Consider the following 13,239-nt stretch of genomic DNA (forward strand, 5'->3'; position numbering starts at 1 on the left):
GTAACACAGCAGTATTGTAACACTGCAGTACTGTACTCTGTAACACTAACATTGCAACCACCATGTGTTATTCTCGCATTCAGTGATATGGAATGAAGTTGGGACTGTTCAATGAGTTCTTGCTCAATTAGAAACTGCGACTTTGCACAAAGGTCTGTCACATCATGTCCTCGCAAACCACCGGACGTTGCTGCTAATTTAGAACATTCTTCACCAAATGCCTTTCAAGAGCAACAAGACCACAATATTATCTCGATGCAAGAACCACAGTACAACATGTCTGTCTGTCTGGCCAGAGTGTTATTTCTAATCCAATTCAAGTGGGATGTAACTTGTCCCCATTTAGCAGGCCCAGTAGGCCCAGCAGTCCAAGACCAAGAAAAACTCACAACTTTGGCGAGTGGCACAGTAATGTCATCATCGACCACAGCATAACCACTCTCAGCCGACATCATCTGGCGCGCCTGATTCACAAACGGCATGGAGGCCAGAGAGCTGGGACTACTAGCGCTGCTGCTGCCGCTACCACTGGTGGCGTGTGCGGGGGGAGCTGCTTCGGCACCACGCACAGGTGCTGCGGATAGAGACAGATGTGTATGTGTCACAGCACACCAGAAGACATGTTCTTAGCCACGCTAACTACAAACAGTACAACTGTACGCAGAGTTTGCAAACACACATTCACTAAACACATGTCTCTCTTGTATCCTGGTGATCCGGGGACGGGCACTGCCCAGAACTTGAACTGCGTCTGTAACTCAGAATCATATAAACACTGAAAATCTGAAATACTTCTTTTTTTAAGCGACGGCAATCCATATGCAGCCACAGTAGTGTCATAACACAGCAAATACCCACCACTGTAGGCAATGAGGCATCAGAATTGTGCACATGTGCTCATGAGATACCAGTCCAGCATCATGCACACTGTTTCCGTACTGTTTGCACACTACTCGTGTCAGTCAGTACATGGCAAAGGAATTCAAAGAGCCTAGAATGCATGCTTGCAAGGAGTATATCCCTGAGCAGACGCCGCACTGCCGGCACTGCCACCGCCACTGCTGCCATAGCTACACTTACCCGTACATGTCAGTCGCTGGTCTGGCGGCAATGATGCAGCGGAACTGCTGTCAGCCACGGTCTTGAGTGGACGTGCAGCTGGACTGTTGGGTGGGGACGGCGCTGTAGCATTGAAGTAGGACTACACCGCCATTACATGGTTAGAAGGAAAACAACAACAAGAACAAGAACAAGAACAACAACAACAACAATCTCTTATTGGCCACTGGCTGTTGTGAGAATAAAGATTTGAAACAACAACAACAACAACAACAACAGGGGCAATTGTTAGTTAAAGGTCATACCAAGAGTACATAACCCCCCAGAGTGTGCAACGCCTGATCCAGCTCTGCATAGGGTCTTGGTCGAGCGTAATCGGATCTTCTGATGTCATGCGTACACTCCACACCAGCGCAAGGCCGGTCTCGAGGCAGGGCACCGTTGTTTTTGATCCGAGAGTACCCGCGACACCCCGGGTTCCCCTCAGATGTGTACGGTATTATGACGCAAAGATCCGATTACGCTCGACCAAGACCCTGTGCAGAGCTGGATCAGGCGTTGCACACTCTGGGGGGTTATGTACTCTTGGTAATACTGAAGCAATGCCACGGTAACAACCTTGAGCTGCCAAATTGCCACCATTACTGCGCCAGTCAAACATCAGTACATCATGCTCTCAGGACTGTGCGTTAGGAATGAAGCTGGTGCATTGTGAACCAAGCATAGCAGGATTTCACTGGCAGGCAGTGCACTAACTGTACTAACTGCACTAGCCATGTACAGCCAGCCAACCTTGTGAATAATGACCATTGATCGGGTATGAGAAAAGTACTGGTGTTCACCAGTTGTCGATAATTGTGGGGTTGACAGTATGCAGTCAAATGCTTACTAGGTCTGAAGATCGTGTCCATATACAGTATATGGGAGATATTGTTATCCACGAAGTTGTTAGTCATGAGGTTGATTGTAACATGCTGGCGACAGTATATATTATATTAGGAATTTGACTTGGCCTGCTGAAGGTTTTCACGGTGTGGATGTTACTATGGGTATATTGGAGTATTGGTGTACTGGACTACATGACTGTCTTGGTATATTGGAATATTGGATTTTTGGTACTTGGTCCGCGTCAGCGATATTGTCGCTTATCTTTCAGCTTTGTTTATATGTCGCCAATACTCACTTGGCAGCCCATTTCATCCCAGTTTTGGTTAGTAAGTTAGTTTACTAGTACCTGAAAGGTCTAGCTAGAGTTCAAGTGGATTTCGAGAGCGACGGGTGGGTCATTCTGATTGATACAGCGCCGCATCAAAATAGATTATCTTGTTACGCTGTGCAGGCAAGAGCAGCGCAAGCCACAAGAAAGTAATCGGCTCCTCGGAATCAGCTCCATTTTGCTGAACGGCCGAGATCGCTCACCTCAGGGATCGCTCGTCAAGCTGAGATCGCAGCTCCCTTACCTCCAGCTCAACGCTCGGAGTATCCAGTGCGTCGTGGAGATTTGCAAGTACTGTACGCGTCGTCGTCGTCGTTCAAAATAAAATCTTGCAAAGAACGGCGTCTGATTTGTACCACACAGGCTGTCGTGCTGCCCATGCGAAGTCCTATAGAGAAGGCGACCGTCACGACCGACTTCTCTTTAGAAAATAGCCAGGCAGAGAGAGGAAGAGAGATGAGCTTGCAAAAGCAAGAGAGCCGATCCCGAGCAAAAATATTTGTCACCAGCGCCGAGAGCAGCGACGAGGAGGACCGAAAAAAGTATGAACCCTTCCTTGGACAATAAATTCCTCATAGCTAGTTGTCATTCTATACCGTACCGTCCATCGTACCAAGTTTTATCACTTCAAGTGCACGCGTTGATGTCCAAAGTCTAAGTTCAAATTGTCGAAAGATAAGCGACAATATTGCTGACGCGGACCAAGTAGTAGGCCATGCTCTGTCTTACCTCTAGCTTGTCTTCGGCACAGACCAAGATCAGATGTTGAGTGAGCTGCCTGATTAACAGCAGACTGTTGTAGGTCAGTAGTGGCAGATCTCTGTGTTTATCACCCATGCACACACGCACGCACGCACGCACGCACACACACACACACACACACACACATGTGATTAGAGGTAAGTAAATCTACCCGCTCCTCTACACCAGTGACCCTAAGCTCTCCTTGTTCCATCTATAATCAGTATCGCACACCATGCCAATGCAATCAAAGGAGACAAGCATGCGACGCTCCTCTGTCACCCCCTCCCCCATGGACGCTAGTAGCCCCCAAGCCTTCAGCAAACACCCACCAGAAGTAGTGGCTAGGAGCAGGCAGTGCTGCTAACCTTCCGAAAATTTCCCCATTTGTACGGAAAATCACTCCATCGCGCGCACTACAGAATTTGAGCAAAATGGTGCGGAAAGCTGAACAGTATCAACCAGCTAAGTACTGTCGTGAACATGGAAATCCAGTCGGAGGCCAAGCGGCCCAGGGCGCTGGCCATGCAGCCGTGAGTACGCATACCTTCAACACATACGCTGCATGCGACGTTCTGTACGCACTGCAGGGCGCCGGCCCCACGTCATTCGACCGGATTTCCATGTCCACGACAGTAGAAGCATGGCAAGGGCAAGCTGAGTGATGACTCACTGATGAGTCAGTATATCGTTGTTGTACCAAAGCGAGTGTATGCCGTGCTACGGCTACATGTACCATGGAAACTCATGTGGTGAGTACCAGAACAAAGCACATCCTTTTAGTGCTAACAAATCCAGCCAGCGGCACACACATATCCACAAAGACACAGCTACATACAAGCACTGTGCACTATGCACAATAGTACATTGGTAGTATGCAAAAACACTGCAGAATATGCAAAATCAGAAGCCTCGGTTCGCATAACAGACCAAGTTGGTTGGTAGGGTCTGAATAGCACAACAGCAAACCCAATGTTGGGACATCTATAAATACAACGGTGACCGGAACCAAGCTGTAACCCGCAACAAAGCAGGTGGAGACAAGAACACTAGTAACTGTGAGGCACAACGAAGCAGGTGGAGCCAAGGATACTAGTAAGCTATGTGGGAAAGTGCATGGCAATTATCTGGCTGACGTGCACTCGACGCTCTCTTAAAAACTTCATCGGAGAGTTTGGACTTGTTCAAGGTGACTGCTGAGAATTTCTCCACCTAGACGTGTATTTTATCAAGACTTGACGGAGGTATGAGGGTTTGACTGCACCCACTGTCATACAGATGTCCTTCGTTCGACTTCGAACGGTGTGCGCCAAAGGGCTAAGTGCCTCTGAATATAGGTCTGTGTATAGCATAATGCAACACCCACTACTGCTCGCCTGGCTAAGCTTAAAGACACAATACACAATACCTACTCAGTGTTCTGTCCAGTTTGCACAGCATGGCAGAGCAGCTCACAGCGCCATACAAACAACTGCACCAGTGTGTACAAGTTGCCCGATGCAACACCATTCTCCACTGCACAAGAAATATCACCAGAAACAGGCACGAGAACCCGGCGAATAGAACACTTAAAACAAGACAGGTTTTCTTTATGAATGCCATGACAAATAGACCATTGTAATATTCCTGTGAAGTAATACGGCGGCAAGCATTAGTTTGGCACACGGTGTTGGGGCCCAGGCCATTGTCCAGCACAATCAAAATAGAGATGTATACCCACATGTCAACACACACATACATACATATACACACACACACACACACACACACACACACACACACACACACACACACACACACACACACACACACACACACACACACACACACACACCTTTGACCTTTGACGCCCATCGCCAGAGGCGATGATAGCAATGCTACGGCAGAAGCCATAGCAACTTGTGCTGGGATTGCACCATTCAACAGCTTGCAAGGCTGAAGAATTGACCGTCACTATTCAGCCTGGTCTACACCATACAGCTATTTGAAGTGACTTTTTCTGGCCAGTGAATCCCTATTTTTGGTCTTTTTCTTCTTTTTTTTTTTTTCTTTTTTTCCCACACACACATCACACCACATACTCCGGCATACACTGGCTGTTGGTAACCACCCAGGAGAATGAAAGAAAAGTCAGGAAGAGTCTGAGAAAGAGAAGAAAGACGTGTGTGACCATAATCGTCGGGAATCGAACCCGCAACCTATCGATTGGAAATCGCTGCACATACCACTGCACCATATGGGACACACACACACACACACACACACACACACACACACACACACACACACACACACACACACACACACACACACACACACACACACACACACACACACACACACACACACACACACACACACACACACACACACACACACACACACACACACACACACACACACACACACACACACACACACACACACACACACACACACACACACACACACACACACACACACACATATATATATTAGGGCTCAAACGGTCACGGTTTTACCCCTGACGGTTAACTGCTAAGCTAAAGGGCGGGTAACCGGTTATAACCTATAAGCCACGGCAATCCTGCGGACTTTTTTTTAACCGTATATTTGACTATACTCATTCAAAAAATGTACCCTATTCAGTACAACGCACACTTGTACATTCTCTTGCATGCTCATTCATACATACTCTCACACCAAGAGACCAGATATGACCGAGTTGACAGCCCAGAAATTGCGTACGCGTGCGACAGCCCGCGAAAGTGCACACTTTGCAACGACCTGATACTTGAAAAATTGACTGAAAAGTTACTGCGTGACCGTTATCTTTATCGGTTAACCGTTAATTCTTCGTAACCGGTCTGCAACCGGTTAATCGGACTAACCGTTTGAGCCCTGATATATATTTATATATACCGTATATTCTCTATTATAAGCGCCGTGCTTATATTTTTTAAACACCCCTCTACCCCGTGCTTATATTGGAGACCGCGCTTATATTGGAGACCGTGCTTATATTTTTTCAACCAATACATCCATACAGGGCAAGAAAAAATACGTGCTAGATATCATGCATGCCGCATTGATTTCCACCAAGACCGTGCTAATAATAGAGACCGTGCTTATAATGTTTCGAAAGGTGCTCACAGTGTGCTAGTATTAGAGACTGTGCTAGTAATGGAGACCTGCGCTTATAATAGAGAATATACGGTAGGACTCAGTAGCCCAGCAATCCTCTATATGTGGTCATTGCTCTATATATGGTCAAATTGTTCAAAGGTCGCTATACATGGTCACTCTATATGTGGTCATATGCAATGTGTCTTGTCTATATATGGGCACAATAACATTGCAGACAGCACACACATGCACCTGTAGGAGTTGCATTTCCAGCTACTACACACCCCATGGCCACTCTAGATGTGGTCAATTGCTAACTGAAATCGTACTAGTACATTGTATGTGGTCACAACTCAGAACATAATTCTAATCATTGCTGCGTGGGGTAACGATACACACACATACACACACACGCCCGCACGCACGGACACACACACACACACAATGTACCTCTCCTCGACGTGAACATTCTCAGTTGCATTAACGTGCTCCGCAATTTCCCCCTCACCCCACTTGGGTTCTGTGCTTTGACCAAACACACTGTAGTTATTTCCTAAAAGGAAATCCAAAATGACTCCGCATTTCTATCTTTAGTTTTGAAGCACTTCGTATGGACTTTCCAACTCTAATAACCTGCACTTCTTCTTCCACCTTCAAACTACATTATACGAACAAATCAACCTAAAATATTATAGCAAAATATAGCAGGGGATAATAGAATAACTGCTTCAACTTCACAAGCTACAAGTAAAACAAGCTCAGACAAAAAAGAAAGAAAATCAGTCAAACTGTAAACAACAACAAATGAAAAAGACTGCGGCTTTCATGACCGCGTTCATACCAGCGAGCCCTATGTAGGGATCATAGGTTCATATTGCAGCACCATCTGTGACATTGTCTTGGCGATGGCAACAAGAAAGAAAATCAGTGGAACTGAAAACAACAACAAATCAAAAAGCCTGCGCATTTTATGGTGACCGAGTTCATACCAGGGAGCCCTATATGGCCTATGTAGGAGGCAGGGATCCCTGGTTCATACTGCAGCACCATCTGTGAAAGCAAGGCTCCATTGCATTCCATCTGTGACCATGTACAGCGGTGCACCATGTCGCCTGTACACTGTACAGATATATAGTGACCATATAATTATAGAGCTGTGACCATATATAGAGACGTGACCATATGCTGAGTGTAACATATATATACACATACACACACGCACACACACACAGACACACACACACAAACACACACACACACACACACACACACACACACACACATACACGTACCAAGTTTCTGACATAGTGGCAGAGTGGCTTCCGTCAGCGCCTTGGAGTCCTCACTGTATAATACCCAATACAGTACAATGTACATACAGAGGGAGTTCACACAACCGGGAAAGAAGAAGGGTGTCCAAAGCTCAGAGTTCACAGAAACTTCCTACTGACTTCTTCTTCTTGTGAGTTCTCTGTCACTCATCGTCTAGTCAGATGGACGTGATTTATATAATAGGGTAATCAAGGATCTGAATGGGATTGTGATGAAACAGCCCATCCCCAGTCAGTTTTATGAGTTACCCTTTTGAGAACTTGCACGGTACCCGGAGGTCAGTACAACAGACATGGTTAGCATTTTAGCGTTCCTATTATTTTCCACTGTACAATTACCCAGGAAGCAAAATAGTGAAAAATTTGGTATCAATAGGACATTATTCGGGCAAAATAAATATTAAAAATTAAATAATAGACACCCTTAGCAAAAAACGTTATGTTGTAACGGTATTATCGTAAGGGGGAAAATACCGTGATTTTGGTTCGACCTTTAGCAAGATGCACGCTATTTTTAGTACGCTGCGGTCACGAGAATAGCTTTGATTTCGCGCAGTACAACCATTTTTGTCACCATATACGCGATACAAGGTGAAATGCGTACGGACTATGCAATATTTGGCCAAAACACGTACCGTTGGTCACAACGATAAATCAGCCCCCATATCGTTCATACGCTGCAGCTTCAACGCTATTTGGGTGATCAAGGTACGAGTACCGTAAAAAATAGCGTTACCGTTGTTTGCTAAGGGTGTCTATTATCTGCAAGCAACGGTAAATAATACTAAACATATTATGTATTTCAAACAGTAGTTTGGAGGCGGTGGGAAAAACAGTTTCGTAATACGTATTCGCATGCAACGACGCAAATCCACACAATTCAGTAGACACTTTTTCTATCAAAACGTTTTCTTTCCCTTCTCTTCAGGATAGTACAGGGAATGTTGGAAATTAGAAAAACACATAACTATATAGAGAATGAAAGAAAGAAAAAGTCAACACTTCAACATAGGTGTTAAAATGATTAAAGTGTTAAAAACTCAAAAACAAACAGCTGCAAGTTGTAGACAAACACGTTGAACACATCAGGGAACACTTGTCACACTTTCACGAGGTGTGACACCAAACAACTGCAACGATAACACATTCTCCTTCTGTACACATAGTTCTGGATCTAGTTTACGAATATACAGAGCTTCTAACACAGCAAGATGTAACTTAGACCTTCCACGAGTCAAAATCGAAAAGATATCATCACTATACAACTTACAACAACTAGCACTGCTCGACAAATGACGCTTGATGGACGATGTCCGATCACTTAGCTCTGTCACCTTCGACGCCTGCCGTTGTTCTCTTCCGTTAGGCTTGTTTGGTTGGTTGCTCCGGTCCACACCTCCAACGTCCGTTGATTTCATGTCCGTTTTTGTTGATTTCATGGCCGTTTTCGTGTCACTTCTTGGTCTTCCTCGTTTCCTCTTGTTGATCGTTGTTGTCACTTCCATTATCGACGTATTCAGATCCCCAGTACTCCGTCTCTTCACCTTGCTTCTGGTAACTCTTCCGGTGTCTATGAGCTCCAGTGTCACATTGGGTGGTTTTCGAGACGGTCTCCCTCGCTTCCTCACGCTTGTCTGAGATGGGCCAAGCTCCCCGCCCGTCGAGGCGGAGGCGCGCATGCGTACATCTACACTGGACGCAGACAAAGGCGTTCCAGTATCGGACTGCACAGCACATTTTGGAGGACGGCCACGACGAGGACGAGTACCACGAGCGTCAACAGGGACAAGACCTAACGGCACATGTTGACGGATGCGTGCGCCCAGGTGTTGAAGGGTTCTACCTACGTACCGATCTTCACATTCTCGGCATTGAAAAAAATAGATTCAATGCCGAGAATGTGAAGATCGGTACGTAGGTAGAACCCTTCAACACCTGGGCGCACGCATCCGTCAACATGTGCCGTTAGGTCTTGTCCCTGTTGACGCTCGTGGTACTCGTCCTCGTCATGGCCGTCCTCCAAAATGTGCTGTGCAGTCCGATACTGGAACGCCTTTGTCTGCGTCCAGTGTAGATGTACGCATGCGCGCCTCCGCCTCGACGGGCGGGGAGCTTGGCCCATCTCAGACAAGCGTGAGGAAGCGAGGGAGACCGTCTCGAAAACCACCCAATGTGACACTGGAGCTCATAGACACCGGAAGAGTTACCAGAAGCAAGGTGAAGAGACGGAGTACTGGGGATCTGAATACGTCGATAATGGAAGTGACAACAACGATCAACAAGAGGAAACGAGGAAGACCAAGAAGTGACACGAAAACGGCCATGAAATCAACAAAAACGGACATGAAATCAACGGACGTTGGAGGTGTGGACCGGAGCAACCAACCAAACAAGCCTAACGGAAGAGAACAACGGCAGGCGTCGAAGGTGACAGAGCTAAGTGATCGGACATCGTCCATCAAGCGTCATTTGTCGAGCAGTGCTAGTTGTTGTAAGTTGTATAGTGATGATATCTTTTCGATTTTGACTCGTGGAAGGTCTAAGTTACATCTTGCTGTGTTAGAAGCTCTGTATATTCGTAAACTAGATCCAGAACTATGTGTACAGAAGGAGAATGTGTTATCGTTGCAGTTGTTTGGTGTCACACCTCGTGAAAGTGTGACAAGTGTTCCCTGATGTGTTCAACGTGTTTGTCTACAACTTGCAGCTGTTTGTTTTTGAGTTTTTAACACTTTAATCATTTTAACACCTATGTTGAAGTGTTGACTTTTTCTTTCTTTCATTCTCTATATAGTTATGTGTTTTTCTAATTTCCAACATTCCCTGTACTATCCTGAAGAGAAGGGAAAGAAAACGTTTGATAGAAAAAGTGTCTACTGAATTGTGTGGATTTGCGTCGTTGCATGCGAATACATATTATGTATAGAAATGTTTCAAGGACGGGGCGTCGTGCCCGCCACCGGCGCTCACCCCGAGATTGTGGTGAACAAGTCGTATGTCAAAACGCATTGAAAAGTATACGAAATGTGACAGGTTCGTCTCCACCAGCGCTTGGAGCGATTCTGAAGCTTGTTCTTTTTCGCCCAAGCCATGGAAGGGCCCTGGCAACTGCTCTGACTCAACACGAGTGCCGGACATCTAGTGGAGCGCCATTCTAGTTCTTCTTTCACCTCCATTCATCCATTCCCATACAAAGTGAACGTGAACTGGGCTTCGCCTGTTCACCAGCGATTCAAAAATTTCTCGCACGTGACCCCAAAAAGAGACCGTTGGTCCAACCTTGGAAAACCTCTATACAGATTTCCAGCACCAAACTAACTTGCACGTTTCCTCCTTGCGTAACTACATACATGTATACAATTTGGGTTCCTGTCGCTAGGGGGCCAAAACGGTGAATGCTATTTTTAAATCTACAGAACTAAACAAAAAAAAGAGAGCGCCCAACGTGGGGCTCGAACCCACGACCCTGAGATTAAGAGTCTCATGCTCTACCGACTGAGCTAGCCGGGCTGCTGAAGAGTTTCTCTAAAGGATTTGGTCTTGTCGCGACTCGTTTGACACGGTGCACTTGCGGTTCATGCGTGCCCAAACGTGCGTTCAGGCTTTCAAAAAAAAACAGCAATTCGAGTCGTATTTAGAGCGTGCGATAGCGTGACGCCTTCGAGTACTAATTTTTTTACCCCGCCAGTCAAAGTGACTGCCATGTACGCCGTATGCGCCTGATACGCGCTAAAAATTCCAACATACAGGAATTTCCATGTCGGCGCGTTTCCATACGCACGACGCCCCAAAATCCATCAAAAGATACGCACGAACACTTTGTTTTACACGTACACGCACCAGTTGTGGATACAGCTTTAGTCCAACGTAATCCATGTGTACTTTACATGTACATGTACCACATGATACTCAGTGACCCACGGACAGTTGTTTTCTGATTCACCATACGCCGTGGAAGGAGGCTCACCCATGTTCCGCCAGAACGTGCGTGAAAATCAGAACGGAGCGCATTGAGTGAAAATCAGAACGGAGTGCATTGAGTGAAAATCAGAACGGAGCGCATTGAGTGAAAATCAGAACGGAGCGCATTGAGTGAAAATCAGAACGGAGCGCATTGAGTGAAAATCAGAATGGAGCGCATTGTGAAAGCTGTGACGGTATTCGGCTGAAGAAGTGTCCAAAGCACGAAAACAAAATATTCAATGAGCATAACTCTCTTCGCTTCGAAGCTTTATCTTCTCTTTCGCTTGTTGTCGCATGAAAACTCAGCTTTTTTTTCATACGAAAAACAGGACTCGGTGTGGCTGTGAAGGTTCAAACCGTTTTCATGCCTAGGTTTCTTAGCAGAACTGCTGTGGCACATAGAATGATATGCAGAGTTGCCGCAGAACTTGCTGATTTAGCTGCAAAATTCTGCGCAGCATTTCTGATATTTCGCTGGGTAATTCATGTCATGGGGACAGATTACTGACATAATTCATGGCTATAAAAGCACAAACTCCACCTTGAGCATGATGCATTTCAGTTGGTAAGTCTCAGGTGCAAAAGTAAGGTCAATTTCGGCAAGGACAAAATTGGCATTACAAGTGATATGTTGCGAGGAACAGCTCCTTGCTGATATCCCAAAACAATCCATTCCTTTCCCCAGACCAAGACTACTCCTTCGACTACATAATTTGCGCCATTACAGCACAAAGACACTGCTGTGTGAAAATCTGCGTGCCAAATAAAAAATTAAAAAACCAGTTGAATGATAATGTGGTGCTGGTGGTATCGTCAAATACTGAATCGATCTTATTCTAGTACTACTACAAGTCTACAAGTACTAGATGAGAAAATGCAGCATGGCACCTTCAGTATACTGTACTACTACTGTACATTCGACTAGCCTTGGCAAAAACATAATTTTTTAAATGGGGAACACTGGTGAACACAATAGGGAGGTTTCGCTCCACGTAATTACTAGGGCTGAAACGAATGCTCAATGAAGCGAACGAATATTCCTTTTCCGAATACATGTGAAACGAAGAATATTCCGAATATTCTTAACCATACCATATCCATGGATACCTTGTTGTATCCATGGTAACCATAGACCATTGACTGGTGTGTACCCCGATTACAAGAGAGATGTGTGAAAGTGGCATTGTCATCATTTGTCTTGCTGATGATAACACATTAAAGGTGGCAAGTCTACTCGTATTTTGCACGAAATAAGCCTGATCGGTACCAAAAAGGCGAGTTTCTGTAATTTACGAATATTCTTATTCTATTTTGACAAAGAATATTCTTTTTCCGGTCTGCACATTTCGAATATTCGAATAATTCGAATATTCCTTTCAGCCCTAGTAATTACGTATGAAAATCCGTATGTCGTACGCGCCGGGGAGCGAGGGCAACTTTCATACGTAAATCTCTCTACGGATTTCCGTAGGAAAGCTGTTTCCTACGTTGGGTCCTCCGTAGGACTTTTTGAAATATTTTTTCGCATTTGTCCATGGCAACGTTCAAGCCGCGCGAAACACAAGGTACACACACCGTACACCATGTGCAAAATATTATGGAAAACGCGGTTTCGGTTCATGCGGTGGACGCATGCAGCCAACGCGTCTCCAAAGCAACAACGCATGTTTAGCAGTTGTGGAGAAATCACGTAGAGCGAAACCCAACAGCTCTGATTTTTACGTATGAAAATTCCGTGCAGTTCCTACGTTATTTTCATACGTAATTCCGTAGAGCGAAACCTCCCTAATGTCATGCACTGGTACCGTATGACTGTGTACATGT

General features: G+C 45.5%; 1 protein-coding gene and 1 non-coding gene across 3 annotated transcripts in view; both read right to left on the reverse strand.

Moving 5' to 3' along the window:
• Nucleotides 1-13,239, reverse strand: part of LOC135822519 (dymeclin-like) — a 34,919-nt gene that overhangs the window by 21,144 nt on the left and 536 nt on the right. The window contains exons 2-6 of one of the 2 annotated variants that reach the window (XM_065335315.1): nucleotides 7,414-7,466; nucleotides 4,429-4,531; nucleotides 3,005-3,095; nucleotides 1,087-1,201; nucleotides 390-574 (exon numbers count right to left, since the gene is read on the reverse strand). In XM_065335315.1, the coding sequence (XP_065191387.1) occupies nucleotides 390-574; nucleotides 1,087-1,201; nucleotides 3,005-3,095; nucleotides 4,429-4,531; nucleotides 7,414-7,466 (547 nt within the window). Of the gene's footprint in view, nucleotides 1-389; nucleotides 575-1,080; nucleotides 1,202-3,004; nucleotides 3,096-4,428; nucleotides 4,532-7,413; nucleotides 7,467-13,239 lie in introns of both variants that reach the window. The other variant, XM_065335306.1, reaches the window with a different exon arrangement.
• On the reverse strand, nucleotides 10,890-10,962 carry Trnak-cuu (transfer RNA lysine (anticodon CUU)). Its single transcript has one exon. It is a non-coding gene; the product is annotated as a tRNA-Lys (tRNA).

The sequence above is a fragment of the Sycon ciliatum genome, chromosome 1, assembly GCF_964019385.1.
Source record: "Sycon ciliatum chromosome 1, ocSycCili1.1, whole genome shotgun sequence".
Lineage (NCBI taxonomy): Eukaryota > Metazoa > Porifera > Calcarea > Leucosolenida > Sycettidae > Sycon > Sycon ciliatum.